The sequence below is a fragment of the Vulpes vulpes genome, chromosome 3 (genome assembly GCF_048418805.1).
Source record: "Vulpes vulpes isolate BD-2025 chromosome 3, VulVul3, whole genome shotgun sequence".
NCBI lineage: Eukaryota > Metazoa > Chordata > Mammalia > Carnivora > Canidae > Vulpes > Vulpes vulpes.
Genome location: NC_132782.1, coordinates 2,219,951 through 2,242,878, shown reverse-complemented (window position 1 = coordinate 2,242,878; position 22,928 = coordinate 2,219,951). Strand labels below are relative to the sequence as shown.

The following is a 22,928-nucleotide window of genomic DNA, read 5'->3' as shown; positions in this document are numbered from 1 at the left end:
TCTCTTTGATTTGAGCTCTTATAACTTCCTGAAATGGAAATACCAGAGGTTTATGTTTTATTCAGTCAATAAAATGCATAACTTTTCACTGCTGAGAAAACATGTCATATACAGATTGAACAAATGTTACATGAAATCACTTTGATAAGAAGTCCTGCAGGCTGAAATATATGAAACGGAGATGATCTTTCTTGGAATGATCAGTGTCAAAAAAAAAATCAGCAAAAAAGAGAAGAAAAAGCAATTCTTTATTTTTATCCAAATATATCAGACTTCATAATTTAGTGTCAACAAAAACATAGAGTCACCATATAATGTATCATCCAAACCAGGACATTCTAAGAGTGAAGGGAGTGCTATTATTAATTACACAGGTACAACAGGTATAAACTGGAATTCCCCTGGGTAAACTGGGACCTCTGATCAACTTAGCAATACGGGCTAACCTGCAATTACATGCAGAAATCATACCTTTCCCATACATATGTGGAAAAGATAAAGGAATAGCATCATTAAGAAAAATTAATTTTGGCAATAGTGTTTCTTTCTCATTATTCAGACCTCTGTTCATGTATCACTCCCTCCCTAAGCCAGTCACCTCTTCTAAAATAGTCAATTCTTATTCCACCCAGTCATTTTTCCATTTTGCTGTCCTGTTTTCTTCACCTTAAACTGATATTTTGAGTATCTGAAATCATCTCATTTGTGTTCTGTCCCCACAGGGCACCTCTCCACTCTCCTACCAATAAGCAATGTTCAAATGGGCAGCGACCTCCTCTAACTTAGTTGTAGCCAAATTTCCCGGAGCTAAAACTACCTAGGACATGAAAGGCATGCAAAAATTTTTGTTGAATGAATGAGTGAATACATTCAGAGAGTTTGTCTTTGGTCCCATAGTCTCCTTGGTACCAAAGACAAATTAGAATGACTCTCCAAATTAAATTATGGCTCTATTTAGTTTTAAGTGTTTGGACTAAATGATCTATGGAGTTTCTTCCACTGATAAGAAATATCTCATGCCCCTTGGACGCCTTTCTCTCTCCGTTACTATTTCATTTCCTATAACCAGCCATGGGATCAAGGGGTAGAGCAGCTAACTCTATTCACAGTGGACGAATGCTCAAGGTTGATCATTTTGCCAGTAACAATTCCCTGGGATATGTTTGCACCTACAGAATTTGGTTGATACAGAGGTAGCCAGACAGTATTATTGTAGTTAATGACAGAATTGTTGATGCAATTATTTTCCAATAAGAAAATCATCACAGGATTGTTAAAAAATGGGAAATGATGAGAGCCCAAACCAGCCATTAAGGATAAGTAAGGATTTTGATATTAACAAGGGGAAATAGCTTAATTCTGAACAGACTTACAGTGCAATGCCCAAAGAAATTTTATAGGAAAATCCATGGTATTTTGATAAGGAACACTTAAAAAATTTCATAAAAGTCTCTGCATTCCAGATCTCTATTTCATAGGTGTTCTTCTGAGCAATAGTTTTTATTTCCACTAATGAGTAATAAATATCAGACCTCGGGGTTAGAAAAATAGTACTGCTAAAATTACTTTGGTAGGCCAGGGATCCAGGACACCAATAAAATCATGGTTACCAAACAAACAAACAAACAAGCCCACATGGGTAAAATATCTTCAATTCATCTAATTTAAAATTCTCTCGGGTATATACATAACATTCTTCCTGAACAGAGTGACAGGCATGGGTGGGATAGTTTCCCCAGGTGCAGAAAAAAGTCTGTCCTGATACAGTAAGTGCTACAAACAAGAGAACAGCATTAAAAAAGAGACTCATTTAGACATACGTATTTTAAGCATAAATATTTATCATCTGTTTCATTGTATTGTTGTATCTCCTCAAGAATAAATTATTGGTTTTTAAAATGACAGAAATTCCAGAAAAAGGGTGGAAATGCTACCAACTGACTGTTTGAAACAGGGACCATTAATCATGTAATTTCAAGCAGATTCTGATATATTCAAAGTAAGTTGGCTACTGATGGCTACAATGATTCAGCATTTGTTCAGAGCTCATGTTTGTATTAGATCATATACAAAACAGATTTCCAGGCTTCAAGTTGTCCAGAAAAGGACCAATTCTCAAATTAACTAATTTTCACCTAGTACTAGCAACTTTTAAAAATTGTAAGAAATTTTTAGCATATTGGTATGCTCTACAATTTACAAGTTAAATACATGATGGTTATATTTATGTAGGGCCATAAGTAGCATAGACTCAAGTGACTCCCTCATATAAAGTACAATTGATAACCTCCCAGGACCTTAAACAGCAGAAAACATTAAATCAAATTTTAAAATGACAAATAATTTAAGGCTAAAATATTTGGTATTAATAATTAATGCCAGAAGCCTTCCTAGCCTAATAAAGTAAACATGCACAAGAACTACAACTTTGAACAAAACATCACAATTTTATCAGATATATATGTATGTGTGTGTGTGTGTGTGTGTGTGTGTGTATACATATACACACACACACACACATACACACATATATATAGTTTTTATCGCCCTGAAAGCTATCCACTCATGTTTGGCTTAATACATATGTTAGAAATGTCGTGAAGAGTACCACCTCTTTAAATATATATATATATTTTTTTCCAGAATATACAATATAAATATACCATATATAAATCATGCCATAAAACTAAATGCAAAATTTGCACATTATTGCATGCTTGATGTGATAATACATGCCCGTTAATAAGAACTTTCTTACGATGTCCTCCCTTTACACAACTTTGCTTTCTGCACAGTGGCAATACTTGGGAAGAAAGGGTTCTCAAATATGCATATGTGACTGGGGAGAAAAATGTACCTTTCAGATTCCTTCGAGGATTACCTCATCAGCCAAATATTGGACTATTACTAATTCAAACAGTAAATAATGCCTACGGGGGTGTTTTGTTATGTGAATCGATCAGAGTTCATTTTTCGTAGTTTGGCTGGGAGATTCCCTTCCATCCTGGCTGCTCCTCCAGCCATCTTTTGAAGCTTTGGTGGCAAATCAGCCACTGACTGGCTCATGGGGTCAGACAACATCTTGGTGGTTTTAGACACCAGTTTTTCCTCTGAGTTGCCTGGAACTGAACTTATTCGTTGAAGTTTCATGGGCAAATCTCCCAAGCTGTAGGCTTTTTCTGAAGTCGTAGAACTCATCCTCAAGAGTTTTTTGGGAAAGTCTTCTCTTCCAGTAATTTTCTGCAGCTTAGATGGAAGTTTTGTTGTAATATCATCCAGTCCATCTAAGCACTCCACAGAATTATGTCTTTCTTTGCTGTTAGTTATGGCTGGTGCTATTAAAGGGGACGACATAAGAAGCATCTCCTCCTGTTCTTTCACACTATAGGGTGGGGTGGGGACTTCAAACGTCGCGTGGAATTGGGAGTAATCAACTTTAAAGAACCCTTCTTCTAAGGAGATAACAGGAAAAAAACGATGACCCCAAAGAACTTCATCTTCAGTGTAAGATGTTCGAGCTTGACAAGTCATCCCTACAAGCGAAAAGAAAATCTTTGATAAATCATGCATAGGAGAAGGGTATATGTACAGTCAGTTTGACCTAAGAAATTCATTTTGCTTTCTTATTTAAGCTTTGAACTGTTTATCTAAGTACATGGAATAAAAGAATATGTTAAAGGTTAATAGTTGTCATGCATATACTTTCTCCTAATGAAAAACACGGTTGACTGTCACTGCACATGTTTGGAGGTCAGTACATCAAGACATAGTTAATTGCTTTTTATCCAAAAACTAAAGTAAAAATGGAATTGACCAATTTCAGAACATGTATGTCTCTAGAAGAAGTGGAGAAATCACAAAATCATTGTGATTTTGCTCATGAAGCCATGTAATATATGAAGCAAACCTGATTTCGCATCCAAACGTAAGAAAGATACTTAACTGAGTATAACTCCTCTTCTGTAAAGCATGGAAATACCTGCATCACAGGACTGCTCTGAGCATGAAATCAAGTAACATGTACAAAAGTGTAAAATGTGTCGTATTAATGTCCTAACAAAGTTGAGTAAATATAACTATCCCCAGTATTTGCTTAATGAAAAAAAGTTGAAAATATTTTTATACCAAATAATGGAAGGTCACTGTGGTGGTTCCATTCTTCTGGACCCTTAAGGCTTGATGAACCTTTGCTCAAGTCTTAGAAATCTATGCTACAATTAGTAAACTGAGATGTTACCAATTTTATTCCTGCTATAGGAACCTCTGAAACTGGATGCTGGATATGAGAGCTAAAATTTTGCTACTACACATTATGTTACTTGGATATCATTTACCTCATGCTACTCTTATTTACTCAACCATATTGTCTTCAGAAATCATATATTTAGAATGCGTTACTATTAAATCAACCTCTGATATTAAGATGTGAACCATGAAGTACATGAATACTTTTAAAACATATTATCAAATTTCAGTCTTATTTTAGTCCAAAGATGTAATTTTCTGTAAGTTGTAAAATCTACTTTCTTCTACTTGTACTATCAGACTTCTAGTAGAGCCTATTGAAGTGTAAAATGATAGACACGTTTTAAAAATGCACCTCTGTAAAAATAAGCATAATTTAGCCAAATAATGACAGTCTTTCTGCTTACATTTTTATTCTCTTTCTGTCAGTTTATAAATAATTTCTACTGTGTTTATGCCTGGAATAGTCTGGATAAAGGGATTTCCCTCTGACTAGTGATCACACATACGATACCTGAAATTAGGATAAGTGCATACTTGATAAGCCATGTTGAAGATAATTTCTTCCCTAAATCTTTCCAAAATCTTGCCTTTTAAGTATTAGTCATATATTACACTCATATACCATCTTTTCCCAGAATTTTTAAAATAACCATTCAGAAGATAAATGCCTATCTTATCTCAGGCATATTAGGGTTAGGTGCTCTCTGCATATTATTTCTAATTCTAAGCATTATTCTAACAAGAAAATATTCTTATGTCCAATTTAAAGGTAAGGAATATAGTGTTCAGAGAAATGACTAACTCTTGACCTTCCCTGGGCACAGATCTAGGAAGCTGTAGAGAAAATACAGTATTACTCCAACTTCTGGGGGTTTGGTTGTTGCTCTTTCTACTTTGCCATGTCTCTATTATTTTAGTTAGGAACCCAATTCTAAACAACCTATCAAATGAACTCTCTGTCTCTCATGAATAAATAAATAAAATCTTTAAAAAAAGGATGTAGGTACACAAATACAAACATTTCCAACTCAGCAACTCAGTATTTTTAAAAATTATTTATTTATTTGTTTATTTATTTGGGAGAGAGAGAGAGAACAGAGGGAGAGGGAGAAGCAGGGTCCCCAATGAGCAAAGGAGCCAGCTAGGGGGCTCCATCCTAGGACTCTAGGATGATGACCCGAGCTGAAGGCAGATCCTTAACTTCCTGAGCCACCCAGGAACCCCTAAAATTATTTTTCTTTTTAAAATATTTATTTAAATCCCAGTTAGCTAACATATAATGTAATGTTAGTTTCAGTAGTAGAATTTGGTGATTTATCACTTATGTACTGCATGCTCATCACAAGCGCCTTCCTTAAAGATTTATTTATTTATTTACTTATTCATGAGAGACACAGAGAGAGAGAGGCAGAGGCACAGGCAGAGGGAGAAGCAGGCTCCCTGCGGGGAGCCCGACGTGGGACTTAATCCCAGGTCTCCAGGATCAGGCCCTGGGCTGAAGGCGGACACTCAACCCCTGAGCCACCAGGTGCCCCACAAGAGCCCTCCTTAATGAACCCATCACCCATTTAAGTCATCCTCTGCCTGCCTCCCCTCCAGTAATTCCCAGTTTGTTCCTCTATATTTAAAAGTCTGTTTTATACTTTGCCTCTCTTTTTTCTTTCATGTTCGTTCATGTGTTTCATTTCTTAAATTTGACACATAAGGGAAATCTTAACGGTATTTGTCTTTCTCTGACTACTTATTTCACTTAGCGTAATCCTAACTCTATCCACATCATTGCAAATGGCAAGATTTTGTTCTTTTTAATGGCTGGATAATATTCCATTGTGTGTGTGTGTATACAAATATATGTATACACACACACACACACACACACACACAGACACCACTGCTTCTTTATCCACTCATCAGTCTATGGACATTTGACCTATTTCCATAATTTGGCTTTTGTTGATAATGATGCTATAAACATTGCAGGTGTCTCTTTGAATCAGTATTTTTATGTTCAAGATTATAGTTTTTAAATCTGGTTTCAACTCAAGATATTAATGTACAGTCAGCATACAGATACTAATATTAAGCCACTGTAAGCTGGATAAAAGAAAAATGCCTATGATGGTCAATCTGCAGGTCAGACATATATTTGACAGACTTCTTTTCACAAACGTTTTCCCAAAATGATCTTGAAAAAAATAAAATACAATTGAAAAGATTTAAAGGAAATAAATACTGTTTCCTAAGGACTTGTGCATATCATAGTACTCTTCCTTGTGGAATTCTTTATCTTATGCTTCTTACTCTAAATCATTTTTAAATAATACATGCTTAGATTCATAGTTACAAATGTCATTTGAATCAAAATAAATGCAGGTAGGTGAACAGCATTATTCACAGGGCACTATATGAATGCAATCTTAACTGGCAATGGGACTGTTTGCGTACTTTAACCAGATTCCAGACTTGAACAAATGTGATGAAAACTAACACGAGCTCATCTCTGTGGAAACTGGTAAAGCAACAGATGCTGCTACTGGAAATAGCTGGGACTTTTGATCCTTAGATGAAAAACATTTTGTGAAGAAAAGATTTATTCTCTGTATTAATTCTTAGATTAAAAAGCTATAGATTGCTGTTTAATGTATTCCAGCACTACTGTGTTGATTGAAAATGATAGAGGCAATGGAGTCTAACCTTTGTCCCCTTTTGACTTTCCCCCATCCTGATTCTACCATTAAGCTCCTCTTTAACTGAACACTCATTCAAATAACAGGTCTGAGAGCTTTTTAAGTGAAAATGGCAAAGCAAGTTGCTATTTGACAAGTTATTTCTTTTTTTTTTTTTATTTGACAAGTTCTTAATGAAACTTTCAGAATACCTACAACTCAGTTATTTTCTACTGTCTCTGCTGGTCAGAGGTGAGTATGAGATGCTTCAATAGAATAGAGCTACAGGCCAAGGGGAATGTCCAGATGCTGTGACACAGAAAACATCAAATAATCAATAACTTCTGCACAGCAGAGGCTTTATCTAAACCTCAATATAGAAGTTGCTGAGACAGAGAGAGAGAAAACTCCTATAAGGTGGCTGTGTTTTATGTGTGCACTAAACAAAAGGGGAAAAAAAGACAACCTCCTTTAATTAAGCCATGTAACAATAATGATATGCAGTAGTAACAAGTAGTGTTCCTATAGGGCTTACTGTGTGCTAAGGATGTTTCTATTCTAAGCACATTGTGCAGGTTATTTTGACTTCTCACAACTCTAAGTACTTGAACCCAGCTCCACTACTAATTAATGTGGGCCCTTGAAAACACCTATTAAATCTCTTTAATCCTCAGTTTCATCATCTGTAAATTAAGACCCACTTCACTGATTTTACATAGAAATTGTGAGGGTTAAATTATATAAATTGCACATACAATAAATATTGCTCATTTTCTTCCAGAATAGTCCCTAAATTCAGGCTATCTGACCATGCTACGAGTTTCGTTTATATGCATACACACAACTGGAAATTTTAGTCAAATAACATATTATTTTTCTTCATCAAATCTGTCCTTTTGTCTTTTTTTTTCAAGTTGGCAGGGTTTTTATAACTGAATCAATTCATAGCTTAGCATGTGCAGCATGTGCTATATCACCAGCAATTTCCTAGACGGCCCTATGTTATTGGTCTGAGGCTACTGAATAAAGTCTGTAGCTGTTTTTCCTCTAAAGTACTCCTAAAATTTTGCGCATCCCCCAAGATCATAACTGTGACGTTCACTTGGCACTCTTTGCCTGCTCTCTGTTGTGTTGCACTGAGCTGAACCCAAGTTTAAATTATAAACTTTCTGAGGAAGTATATGATGTTTTGTTTTGTTTTGTTTTGAATCTGGCTTATAAAACAAAGACACTGTGTACACCATTGTTCAATAATACTAAGGTTATGGCATCAGGCTCCTCTGGGATATAGGTTGCAAAGCTATTAAGAATATATAAATTGCTTTCAGAAACTGCAGTTTTCAAATAGATGGAATCTCTTTAAAGCTCAATATATTCTGCTCAGACACTTTAGAGAAGAGTAGAAGTTTCTGGCATGCATTCAACCCAATATTATCCTCTATTATTTACAAGCACTTGGTCTTACAATGTGTTCACAGACATAAACTTGCCATTATTGCTCAAGCTAGGTCAAAAAATTGTTAAAAGGTCAAAAGATAAAAAGACTCCAATTATATTTGTTAGAAAATGAAGTGTCAATGAGAAATTTAGCAACAAAGATTTCAAATGTTAAGTTCCTCAGTTTCCAAGAAGAACAAAAGAAAGGAAAATAGATTTTTAATGACAACAAAGAAAATGTTAGATTCCCCAAAAGGAATGTAAGTGCAGGTGTGAAGAGTCAATGGCAGGTAGAAAATATGACAGATAATTCATGATCATACTGCTAGAAACCTATTTAAGAGACTCAGGGTAGTATTAAGCAAAGAACATGGGCTTTGAATATGAACTTGGGGTTGCTGTGGTTTTAACCATACACTATTAGTAAGATTTTAGGCATATTATTGAAATTATCCGAATCTTAATTGCTATAAAATATGGATAGTTATAAGGGTATTTTGGATATTATATGGTTATATGGATATTATAAATATATAATTTATAAGGTTATTATTATTATGAATTATATAATCTATGTAATGGGTCTACCATGTTACCTGGTAAATAATAAAGGTAAATAATTGCTAGCTATTATCAATCATTATTGTTATTGGGGCTCCAATTAGTTAAAAGGTCATTTTAGATATATTTTGATTCTTTAATGATCACTCTAGTTCTCAGAATCAACTCCAAGCTAATGAGATAAATTTTTCACTGTTTCTATTAATTTGACATAAACCATGTTGTCTATACTTATTTGAAATAAGAAGAAAGGCCTATTCGTACATGCAATATAAACAGAATAATGTCTGGCATGGTCAACATGGTTTACCCTGCACAAATGTGACTGACGTTACCATAGTCAATATCTCCCTCAAAATACAATTAACTTCTCTACTGGTTTGACAAGGCACTACTTTCAGTTTTCCACTCTCAATTCCTACAGAAGTATTTCAGAATTTAACCAATACACTTTCAACTGGTTATCACTGCCTTAGCCTAATAGTGAAAATGTTCCATTCTTAGAGTATCTCTTTCTCTCTTCCTTTATAGTACCTATTAAAAACATGTTTCTCTGCACTGACAATTAAAGAGCCAGAACAATAGCTACCTAAATATATCCATCCTATAGTTTTTCACTAAAAATCATAGAATGATTTTTCTAAAACTGATGATGGAACCAAATTACTGTTGGGGAATACCCTGCATCATTAGACTGACAGCAGAAAAGATACCTTTCAAAGGGTAAATATAATACACTTCTTGCTTTAAAAATTTTTTTTCAAATAATGCTGGAATTTAATTATTTTGAAGAACATTATCTCTAGTCATAGGGAAGAAAACTTTTTGAAATACTGTCTAAAGCTGTAACAGACATGTCAGCTTTTTAAAAATGTTACATACAAATCACAATAATTAAATGCTTACATTATTCTGTTTTTTAAAGCTATTCCTAGAACTTTGCTTTAAAATGTCATTCATAACCACTTTGTGTGGTGTTATGAACTGAATGTTTGTGTCCCCTTAATACATAAGTTGAAATACGAACCTCTAATGTGATAGTACTGGGAGGCAGGGCCTAGTAACTTTTAACATACATGATATTTAAACAAAATAAAATTTAACAAGAAATAAAAAACAAACCACAAGCTTATGAGCCTATCTTCCTAGTTCCTTCAAAATCTAGTTCTAAGTGTCCATTATAGTTTTATCTCTTTAAAAACTCATAACAATAACTACAGCACCTAGTACAAAAAATATGCTAGACCCAAAGTATCTTCTATAAATAGTGATTATCTCCACCATTCTATGAAGTATGTACTATTCTTTTTCTCATATGATAGATAACAATACTGAGGTACTGGGAAGGGAAATAGCTTGTTCAATGTCACATGACAAGACATGGTGATAGTCAAGGTATAAAGTCAAGCCCTTCAATTCCAGAAGAAGCCTTTTTAACTTCTGGGATATCCTCTCCAATGTTCTTGAATGAATGGGTTTCCCATTAATAATTAGTATTTTCCAAGCATATTACTTGGCCCATGTTGTATCAACTGCTTGAAATGTCGTCTTTCATCCCTCCACCTCTTGACATCATTTCTCATATTTAAAGCGTAAATCAGATGCCATTAAATGCCATCTTGATTTTTCTATTCTAATTTGTCTTTGAAATGCACTATATCATCATGCACACACACACACACAGGCACATACACTCACACTTCTCACCCACTAGGTACTATAAATATCTCAGTGACATACATAATAAACTTCATTCAGTGATAATACTTAACATTTATTGATTTATTAAACATCTCCTTTCTGCCAGGCTCATGCTGCATTACAAGATGCTATGGCAATGGAATCAAGGATCAACCTACTCAACCTCTATGTTTAAACCTAATCTTGAAAAATGGGTGTAGTTTATTACACGGTGCCTGTCTACATGTGAGAAGGATACACTCTAGGATGGGTAAGCAGCATATGCAAAAGCACAACCAGCTGCACCCGAATTTAACACACAGTTCTATTTGTCCATTCGCTGTGGTTACAGACACGTATCAGATTAGAAGAAACTTCTCAAGGGAGCTCTTATCCATCTTGGCATCTCTAGTATCCAACACTGTGTCAGGTATTAGGTACTCAATGCATTTTCAGGAGAGATACTAGGAGGAATGGAGGAACAGAAAGAATGTGAAGGTTAAAAAATGTCAGTGCCGGGGAAGTCAACTTTTTGAATGATACAGAACTCCCACACTGGTCAGTAACCTCCCAGATTGCCAGATCCACTAGAAGATGTCACTGACAAAAATGCAAGGGATATAATTATACAAGAGCCTCTTATTTTGATTAGTGCGGTAAGGCAGGGGAGAATATAAAAATAAATTATATATAATCATTATATAAAATATGAATGAACTGCACAAAGAAGAGAGACTTGCTCATAAATCATATTCAATGATAACCAGTTAGTTTTTCCCTTACACTTTTGTGAAAAGATACACTGACAGATGTATGTCTAGATACATTTTCTACAAGGTTAGATTTATTTGCAGTTAGCCGTTAAGCCACATGATAATTAAATTAATTGGATATTTTTATATACTTGAATATGTGACCTCTAGTTAAATCTAAAACTTTGGTGAAATTTCTACCCCTCATGCAACTGTAACTGATCACCTTATAAAGTGCAGTATATCTATTTTTACCTGACAGTTTAAAACTTGTTTTCTTCCTAAGTCATAAGGCTTACTTTTTGTATAGGCTGCTACATCTTTTTCAATCTCAAACTATAGCTATTTTTTAACATCTTCTTTGGCAGAAATTCAAATATTTTTTTGTTTGCTTGCAGGCTTAGAACAGAGCCTGGATAAATATTTGCAATTCAGCAGTTATTCTGGTTCCATACTTTGCAGTAAAAAGTCAGAGGAGTTTGCTTCTAATTTTTGCTCTTAAGTTATTTAGAGAATCCAATTTAACTGTAAAATAAAGTCTCTATAATTTTATGGACACTTACCGAGTATCTTTTATTCTAGATGTAAAAATGCCAGTTTGCAGTAATAATCATAAATATATGATATTAGCACATGTATTTTAAAATAAAAATGAATGATTGGCATGGACATGTACATACAAGTCTTCTGAAATAACTGAATTTTCAGCCGCAAAATAAACAGGTGTTTAAAAATTAAAGTATTAAAAATGCCCTATCAATATCATTCATCATCAGGGACATACAAATCAAAACTACAATGAGATATCAGCTGTCAGAATGTCTGTCATTAGTCAGAATGGCTAAAATAAAAAACACAAGAAACAACAAGTTTTGGCAAGTATGTGGAAAAAAGGAACCTTGGTGCACTATTGGTGGTAATGCAAAATAGTGCAGCCACTGTAGAAAACAGTAAGGAGCTTTCTCAAAAAACTGAAAACAGAATTACCATATGATCCAGTAATTGCACTACTGGGTATTTATCCAAAGAATACCAAAACAAAATAAAACGAAACAAAAACAACTCACCAAACATAATTTGAAAAGATATATGCACTGCTATGTTTATGGCAGCATTATTTACAAAAGCCAAACTATGGAAGAAACCCAAGTGGCCATTGATAGATGAATGGATAAAGAAGTGGGATGGATATATGGATATATATATATATATATATATATATATACACACACATATATATATAATGGAATATTACTCAGTCATAATAAAGAATGGAATAAATAATGGAATATTACTCAATCATAATAAAGAATGAAATGAAATCTTGCCATTTGCAAAAGCATGGATGGATCTACAGGTTATTAATGCTAAATTAAATAAGTCAGTTGAAGAAAGTTAAATACCCTATGATTTCACTTATGTGGAATTTAAGAAACAAAACAAATGAATGAAGAAAAAAAGACTTAAATACAGAGAACAAACTGGTGGTTACCAGAGGGAAGATGAATGGGGCGATGAGTTAAAGGGGTGAGGGGATCAAAAGTACATTTATTGTGGAGAGCACTATATAATGAAGAGAATTACTTATTATATATATATAACCAAGGTCTAAACAAGGAAGAAGGAATGAAAGAAGAAAAGACAAGTCAGTTAATCCACTTGGGATTTTGGAAATCAAGTTCTTTGGCCAGATGCCCACATAGGAATCGTGAGATAGAATTAATAATTGGATAATTTGACATACTTGAATACCTCTAGTTAAATCTAAAGTTCTGGTGAAATTTCTATCCCTTCTTTGGTGAAGAAGCTTGCATTTTGTGGCCGTACGTACCCATAGGTACCAATTTCCATGTCATTCATAATCAGAAACTGCATTTCTATATATTCTACCAATTTTAATAAACTTTTAATTAGTGATGTTTATTCTTAGATATATCACTTTTGAACAACAAACCAAGAATTAGAAAATAATTTAATTATGCAGTAAATATTTTCTCTGCCTAATAAACATTTCAGAAATTAACAAGGTAAATACTTCATTTAATCAACCTGAAAAATACACAAACTGTGTATGATTAAATATATATATTATATATGCAATATATATAATATATAAATAATTCATACGTATATATATAAATATATATATATAATAAATATATATATATAAATGAGAGAGATACCCAACATCATTCTGAAACAGTTTTATTCATTAGTTAAAAAATTCCATAGGAAAAATAATTCACAAAATTTGTCTGCATCTAGAGGGTGAGTCAGAAATGACAGAAATATTTTAAGCCAAATCAAAAAGAAGAAAATTAAGAAACTGATTTTTTTTTTAAATCGGAAAGGAAGCTGGTTGGTAGGGTAGGGTGGGGAGAAGGTTGTTTCAGACATGTTATTATGAAGTTATGTAGATAGTTCATAACAAAAAATATCATCTAATATTTACTGCATCTATATCCTAGGGCCTATGCTAAGATATCTAATTGAATCGGTTTGTTTTTAGGATCCCCCTGGAGTAGTTACTATCTTCTCTTTCAGATGATAAACGTGTCCCTAAAATAAATGGTAAAAAGATATGAAGAGACCTTTATCAAAGAATATATACAGATAGAAACTGATCATACAGAAAGATGCTCCACATTATATGTCATTATGGAGCTAAAAAGTAAAACAACAATGAGATACCCCTAGATACCTACCAGAATGGCCAAAATGTGGAACACTGAAAATAGCAACTGCTGGGGAAGGTACAGGAAAATAGGACTGTTTATTGCTGCTACGAATGAAAAATAATACAGCCCCACTGGAAGACAGTTTGACCATTTCTTACAAAACCAAATACACCCACTCTTACCCTACGATTCAGCAATTGGGCTCTTTGGTTAATACCCAAATGAGCTGGAAATTTACGTCCACACAAAAATCTGCACACAAATGTTTGCCAAAAGTTAGAAGCAACCAAAATGTCCTTTCATTGGTGAATGAGTAAACAAACTGCTGTATATGTAGACAATGGGATACTATTCAGTGATTAAAAGAACGAGCTAATAAGCCACAACAAAACACAAGTAACCATAAATACATATTACTAAGTGAAAGAAAGCAACCTGAAATGTCATATACTCTATGATTCCAATTACAGGACATTCTGGAAAATGCAACTATGCAGACAATAAAAATATGATCCGTGATTACCAGGATTTGGGGATGAACAGGAGCCAGGCCGCTCCGTGTACTACAAGGGAAGATACACGCACTGTGCGTTTGTCTAAACTTAGAATGTACAACACGGGGGATCCCTGGGCGGCGCAGCGGTTCAGCGCCTGCCTTTGGCCCAGGGCGCGATCCTGGGGTCCTGGGTTCGAATCCCACGTTCGGGCTCCCGGTGCATGGAGCCTGCTTCTCCCTCTGCCTGAGTCTCTGCCTCTCTCTCTCTCTCTCTCTCTCATGAATAAATAAATAAACAAACAAATAAATAAATAAATAAAATCTTAAAAAAAAAAAAAAAAAAAAAGAGTGTACAACACAGCGAACGCCCTCTAGCGTACCCAGGGGCTTGGGCGGGCGCGCCTGTGGCTCCCGGGTCGGCCGAGGGCCTGCGTCCGCCCTTACGCTATTTCCCGCGCTGTTTCTGAGCCTAAAACTTCTCGAGGTCATTAAAGTCTACTGATAATAAGTAAATTAAAAAGTTTAAAAAATTAAAACAAAAATAAAGTCAGTACCTAAGAGAGATTATTAAGTAACTTGTGCAAGGCCTCATGGCTTCCAAGTGATGGAGCCAGGTCATTCATTTTTTTTTAAAGATCTTACTTATTTACTCATGAGAAAGAGAGAGAGAGAGAGAGAGAGAGACGCAGAGACTCAGGCAGAGGGAGAAGCAGGCTCCACACAGGGAGCCCGACGCGGGACTCGATCCCAGGACCCCAGGATCATGCCCTGGGCGGAAGGCAGAGGCCCAACGGCTAAGCCTCCCCCGCCCTTAAGCCTCCCGCTTACTTCTGTTCTTGGAGTTAACTTGTGCATCTCAAGAGCCCTGGTCTAGGTTTCTATGCAACATGCCAACCACTTCACGAGGCCATCAGCATGGTGGGCCCATATACCAGGGTGCATACGGTGAAAACAAAAAGGCAATGAACATATAAATTTGTCACCACACTTGTCTTTTTCTCTAACAAGTTCTAAATTTTGCTTATTATTATAATTTATGACACCGTAAATAAAGAAGTTTTCAAGACTTTTAAAAAATTTACTTTTAAAAATTGCTTTTGAGGTCAAAAAGAGAAGTCACATAATCAAACACCCTATTTTGTTGTTCCCAAATTTTGTATATTCCAAACACCCTGCTTTACTGCATTAGACAATATCTAGCCTACTGTGAGTACACACATCTGTCTTGCTTTACCTAGATTTTTTTTCTCCGCAAAATGAAGGGACGCAAGAAATAGATATGTTTTCTATGCAGGCTGAGCTCATTTCCAAAACCCATGTCTACTGTCAAAGTTTCCACAAAGATAAAATTACACAATCATTCTTTCAAAATATAGAGAAAATTCCCCTCTGTGATTGGAAACCATCATTAATGCTTATCCCGTCTGTGAGGGCTTCATTCCCTCTGATGCTGACAGCTCCAAGTCATTGTGTAGGCTGCTCTCATGATCTTTTAAATCCACTTCTTGCCTCCAGCAATATATATATTGTTTTCTTCATCTTTCTTGAGACGTCAATTGTTTCAAGTGTATATAACATCTAACAAACCGTGGGAGAAGTAGAGCTCTCTATACAGCACTGCCATACAAAAGCCAAGGCTCGCACCCTCAGAATATGGTAGGATCTTGATGCGGAAATGTTCCTACCACCATACAAGAAACAGAAACTACACCGACTATATTTCAAGACAAGCAGAGTAAACATTCCAAAGTCCAAACTGCCAGAGGTGGATGAACGTGATACAGCTCAGGTTTCTGGGGCCTTCACTAGCACAGTAAAGCACATTTTCATACATTTGATGTCATAATTTTATATTATTTTTATGTTAAAGAGAAGCCCCCAAATGATGGAAGTGTCCACTGCCAGACAGACTTGCACCTGCCAAATGTCACCCCATGTAATCCAAACAAGGCTCAAAGACTTAGCAGGCCTCCAGTTAGAAAGAGTCACCACTGTCTTGGTGATATTGTTTTAGAATTCATCTGCCCTGAATATTTACTAACCTTGGAAGGAGATTACACGGTCCACATGCCTTTTATAGGCATTTTTTATTTCACCTCATGTGTGTCCTCACATCTCCTTCATACAAATGGCTCACAGAGCCGCGCTCCTGACCTGACATCAGGCTCTCCCACCCCAGCTGAGCCAGGATCCACGGCACCTGGCGATCGTCCTGACTCGGGACTCTTCCTCACGAATTCCATTCCTGTCTTTCATGGGCCACTTGATAAATTTTGGCTATGATTACTATTACTATTACTATTACTATTACTATTACTATTACTATTACTATTACTACTATTACTATTACTATTTTACTATTACTATTTTACTATCTATTACTATTTTAATATTGATATCTATACTATTACTATTACTATTACTATTTTAATATCTACCCTCAGAGACCAATATCTTATTGTGCAAAACTAATTTTTACAGTGAGAGGTTAAACTATTTCCTTAGGATGCTGAAAAAGCTCTATCAGATAAAGAGTATTTGGTGTTGTATCTTGAGGGGAAATTGTACTTATCACCTGAAAAACTGCATCAGTCCACTCACTAGGGGGTAATTGGTGTGTTTTATCAAAGGCTGTGGCATAGTCTGACACTGAGAGAAATCACCTCAACTGCTCTATGGAGAAAGTATCTGATCAGGGCAAGACTGAAGCAGGCAGACCAGTTGGGAAGCTTTGGTGAGGGATGCTGGCCCAATAAATGGCAGTGGAGATAGATCTAAAAGATATTTAGGAAGCAAATCTAACACGACTGGACAACTGATTGGATGTAGAGGGTTAGAAAGACTGGCGACCAACAATTTCATGTAGTTAGAATGATGAAAATGGACATGCCATGAAACTTTACTTGTACTCATAAGAAAGAGGAGCTATAAATAGTAAATTAAATCATACCCTTTTATTTTCTGAACTTTCTGATTAAATTTGTCTGACAGTTTTGTACCGTCATGCCTGCCAACTTAGAGTCCAAGCAGCCAGTAGCATGAGAAAAATAACCATTCTCATCTAATCATGTGCCATTAAACTAAGAACAATTACTTCCAACTAAACTGTCTCTCCATTCTACTAAGCTCAAAGGAAATGTTATGACCGAAATGTCACCTCAAATCTCAAGTTTCTATATCTGGCATTAATTTCATTAATTATAGCTTCATTGTTTTACTCCTGATCTGCTGACAGAGCACTGGCTGGGTCTCAGCCAACTAATCAGATTAAATACATTGTGTTTTGAAATACACGATGTGCATCTTAATGAAATTGTTTTTCCTAGGCTCCTTTCTGAACAACCAGGTATCAATAATCTTATGGCAATTTGGTGATGCTAAAATATGTGTTTAAGGGAAAACCTTAACTTTCTTATAATCAACAGGAATCTGTTGGAATATGGCCATAATTCACTACTTCTTTGTCAGGAATATAAGAGCAAAATAGGCAAAAATAATGTAGTTTAAGAGCTCTGATGAGACAAAGATTTCTGCCTGTTGTAAGCCGAATAACCTTATTTCCTGAATACTGCAATTTAAAGACACATGTGAAATTTGAGTTAGGCCTTAGGAAATGTAATCTAAAACACTAACTTGTATCAAAGAGGGAAACTGAGGTACAGAGTAACCAACTTTACTTATTTTCATTTTTCTAACTTATTTTCACTTATTATAACACACTTTGGTTTAAAGATGATGTCAACACTAGAAAGGTGAAATGAGAACATAGGCTCAATGACCAGATGATTTGAACACAATCTAAATCCTTCCTTTAAAATAAGAAAGGTTATTTTGTCTAAATTCTTGACACTAACTTAGTTCTCTGTATGGGTTTAGTCACATTCTGAGCTGCCCCTTATTTTACTTAACAGCTCTAGTTGCTATTAGAACATGTGAAGGGAACGGCCATCTGTCTCTTTCTCTACTGTCATTTAAAAATAATCTTTGTGTTTCAGTCCTTGGTATTACCTATTCTGAAGGCCTACCAGTTCCTTTCAACCCCTACTTAACCAGGGCAAGGAATCAAATAACAGAACCAAGATAGTGCGGTGGATGAAAATACACTACTAAATAGAGGGGTTTTTTAAGCTTATTACTCTAGACCGAAGTATTATATAAAAACCTACTATATGAAAGAGCATAATAATTCTTTGATATGGTTACTTGGTTAAAAAATATATTTTCCACTGTCTTCTGTTTGAAAAACTCAAACTAAATATTCTATCCCTAAATCTATCTAACAATACAGAGCAAATTTTCTTGATTTTGAAGGATATAAAATTGTTCACGTCCAAAGGTATGGACAAGCAGAGAGAGTAACAAAAAATCTTCCACCTTTGCCAGAAGGATCATACTCAAAAGAACAGCTTAGGTGGAAAGCTTCTGTTTTCCATACTGAAAGTGAGTAAGCTGGTTTTACCTGAGCTAGGAGTCCATGTTTAACCGCTGTTCTCGTTGCCATCCCCTGTTGACCTATCTCAACCCTGATGGAACTCAATCGATTACTTCAAATCCCCTGGCCAGTGCTGAGAAGTCACCACACAGAAATGCCAACATTCCTGCATCCAGCAAACTGGATGATCTTGAACATACTGGAAACTTCCAACTCAATCTTCCTCCCTGCCAGCATTTTGGAATCTACCTTTCCTTCCCTTGGTTGTTCTTGCATGTAGGAAGTAGGCAAGGCTGAGATCACTGAGGGTCCAGTGAGCTATCTAAAGCTGTCAATGACCTATTCTAAACATTTGGGTAGGTTGTCCAAGGTTCAAGTACATAAGTTTTTCAAAAGATGGCTGCTGTCAATGAAACCTATACAAATGTGATCTTGTGAAAGCGATGCTTTATGATTTTTAAATGCAGATGATAACAGATAACTACTTAGTAGTGATTTCAAGGACTCATTCATTGTATTCTGGTTGTTTATTAAATCTTCTAGGATTTAATTTGAGCATAACTACAATGCAAATGTCAAACTTGTATCACCTATTGAATATGAATGTAATAAAGCACAGAAATGCATTAAAAATCATGTTTTTGAATCAAATGTATTATTAGACTCTACTAACATATACCATGTTAGTGTGTGTGTGTATTTATAAACATACACTGTTACAGATGGGATACATAGACACCAGTGTATATACACACTGGTGAATATATTCCATCAGATACAGCTAATAAAATAAAAGCCTAGTTGAGAATGAAATATTTTAAAGGCACATGTTTAATTAAAATTGATAATTTTCTGAATATTTATAGAAAGCACCTTTACAAACCTGTCTTTAATTTGCTTACCCCGCCCCATGCACGCTGTGTTCTTCAAATCTCACTAACTTGTGAGACTCCTAGAGACTTAGAACCTGCTGTAGGTTGTATTACAAGCAGGGGCCATCACAAGAAAGGGGTAACATTCTCTTCATACTTGCCATGCAGAGACAGTCTCATTAATATGGGGCAGCCCGTTTAGTAAAACATCTGTTAAGCTGATTTAGCAAAAATACACTTTGGAAGAACTGGGGTGGGGGGGAATTTCTAGGTTACAGCACTAAGCCACACAAATGGTGATGGCTTTTATTAACAAAAAGAATGAGGGCCCCTTTAGAGAACATCTTAATTGAAATACATTTTTTAAGTATTTCAAGCACTCCCCAAAATTATTGCAAACCTATGCTTAGAACATTTTGCTTCCAAAAGTTAGACTTTTCTCAGCAAATCAAAGAAAATATAAATTAGTTAACAGATATGCTAGCAGACATACTAGCAGAATGGAGAAGTGAAAGAAAATAAAGGCAGACTTATTTATCTGGAGAAATGAAGGATTTGATTTGTCATCTTAGTGAACAGACAGTACCAATAAGAAAGGAAAATGGGGACCTTAGGAGCTCAGATAAACAGCCACAGAAAGAAAAATGGAGATATCTACACTCTAACCTACTCTTGAACATGCAAGTGTACAAGATGCCTGGAGGCCCCCAAACCATGTATGCTATTTTTGAACAGTCACTAGAAATATATGCAAATTTATTAAATTCAACATTCTGTTAGATGAAGTGCAGGTGCTTTAAATGAAAAGGAAGTTGCAGAAAATAACCCGCTACAAACACACACACACACACACACACACACACACACATCTATAAATATACAGGTAGCTTTTATTCAAAAAAATAAAACATTTGGTCAAAATATGCATCACAGAACCGTGCTCTCTGGATTCATCATGCAGCATTTTGCAGCACTTTGGAGCAAAGCGTGTAGCTTGAACTCATAATATCCAATCTAAATACCATGATTATCAGGGTGCTCCTGTCAAAGAGAAACAACTATCCAAAACATACCCACATGTGTTTATTTCTAGTTCAATATAAAATTAGCTTTAACATTACATCTGAAAAACAAGTTTTAGTGACAACTCTTAACAAATTATCTGTGTGGAAACAGTAGAGGTTTTTCGCACTTTAAATCAAATTAGCAAAACTCCATGAACCGACACTACAAATGACTGATGTCTTCACTAGATTTCCTTTTGCATAAGTAGAAAGAAAATAAGGGTTAAAAATTGTTTAATAAATATTGATGAGTATCTGAAAGTTTTCAAATACAAGGGTTAACATTAGAGAGAAAAATAAAAAAACAACCACTTCTGGCCAAAATTCTATGTTCTCTAAACTGTCTCTTTAAGGACATGTGGACATATCCCACAGGACAAAGACCATTTCTTTTTAATCTGTTCCCTTTCTAATGATTAGTTGAGGCTGGTACATACTTGGCTCTCAATAAACAATTCATGAATCGTGAGTAGCAAGCTACCAAGGATGACAGGGGGGAAGACAGGGCCTCAGACGGTGTCTCTCCCTCATTCTCCCCTCTCAGTCAAATACGCACCACATCTACCCTGTAAGGTTGACAAATAGGAGAAAAGTATTACTGAGAATTTTTTTCAACAAAACAAAAGGTGAGTTCGTGTTAGTTAATTTTACCACTGATCTTCGACTGCTATGATTTCGAAGCCAGCCTGTGTTGTTGGTGGAGTTTAAACGTGTAATTAAGCTTGCTTGTGAGAGATGACTGCTAACGAAACCTTCTGCATGGGCCCCTGGGGCCCTGAGCCATCATTCCTGAGATTAACTTCTCAAAGTTGCTATTTAACATTTCTCCAAATATTTTAGTCATGTCAATATATTCCTTCACACATGTAGGTATTGAGCACCATACGAGGCACTCGATATAAATTGGTTAGCAAAACAGGTTTGCTCTCCACACTGGTGGATGTGTGAGTCTAGCAAAGGATAGATTTTTCAACACAACATTTCACTGAAGTGTGACAGTGTGATGAATTCCATTCCAGGCCCTTTTGGAACACAAGGCTGAGGCGTTCCCTTGGTTAGAAAGTGAGCTTCCTGAGGTGGATAGTACATGGAAAGATGACAGAGAACAGATAGATTGGAGGAAGACTGTCCCAGCCCAAGACACCTGTATACCAGAACGAACGCCCAGAGGGGAAGCCAGAGGGCACCTTGAGTATACCGAAGGAGACCTGTTATGGACAAAGAAAGTGCAGAGTGCTAAACAGAAGGAAGGGAAAAGACGAAGAGACACCAGCTGGATAGTGACCAGGTCACGGGAACCATGAGGCCATAGTAACCAGACTGAACCATAAGAGAAATGTGTAAGCATCAAAGGATTTTAAGTGTATCACATACCTCGCAAGTAATCACTGCCCTTTCAGAGCTGCCTCCCGAACACAGACTGCGTAACACTACTGCTGCCGATTACATCACAGGACTATCTCCCCATACAGCAGTTTTGCATGTGCTTCACCGGAACCCTTTTGAAAAGACCCCATGACAGTCATTAGTTTGTAGTAATTGCTTCGGCCTGCATCCCCTGAAAGGTTAGCCATTAATGTGTTTTTGTTATAAGCCATCTTGTAGCCACGTGACCCTTTAGCTGGCTCTCGCAGGATGCTTTCCTTGCGGCTGCACTGGGCTTCTTGGTTTCCATGCGTGAAGTGTGTATGTGGCCTATGTCATACGATTTAAAAATATAAACAGCTTTCCAATTTAGCAAACACATTTGCATTTTTCTCAACAGAAAGAATATCATTGCAAGCAAGAGGTATATCTTAAGCTTCTTGTAGATTGTTCACTGGTTTCATTTCAGTGATAGACCCTCAATGAACACTAGATTTTAAATTACTTGGAAAGGAATCAAATTTCATATAGTGTGATAATAATGTCAATATTACAGTGATATAAACTCAAGTGTAGGATAATTTAAGGCAAATAGACTTTTCCTAAATTCACATCCCTGTAGGGAAGTCCAGGTGGCTCCGTGGCTGAGCGTCTGCCTTTGGCCTAGGGCGTGATCC

General features: G+C 35.8%; 1 protein-coding gene across 2 annotated transcripts in view; it reads right to left on the bottom strand.

Annotated features, from left to right (window-relative positions):
- Positions 1-229: 229 nt before the first annotated feature.
- Positions 230-22,928, bottom strand: part of KCNJ3 (potassium inwardly rectifying channel subfamily J member 3) — a 140,249-nt gene continuing 117,550 nt past the window's right edge. For both annotated transcript variants that reach the window (XM_025994244.2, XM_025994245.2), the window contains one exon: positions 230-3,533. In XM_025994244.2, coding sequence (XP_025850029.1) covers positions 2,947-3,533 — 587 coding nt within the window. In that variant the 3' untranslated portion in view covers positions 230-2,946. The remainder of the gene's footprint in view (positions 3,534-22,928) is intronic.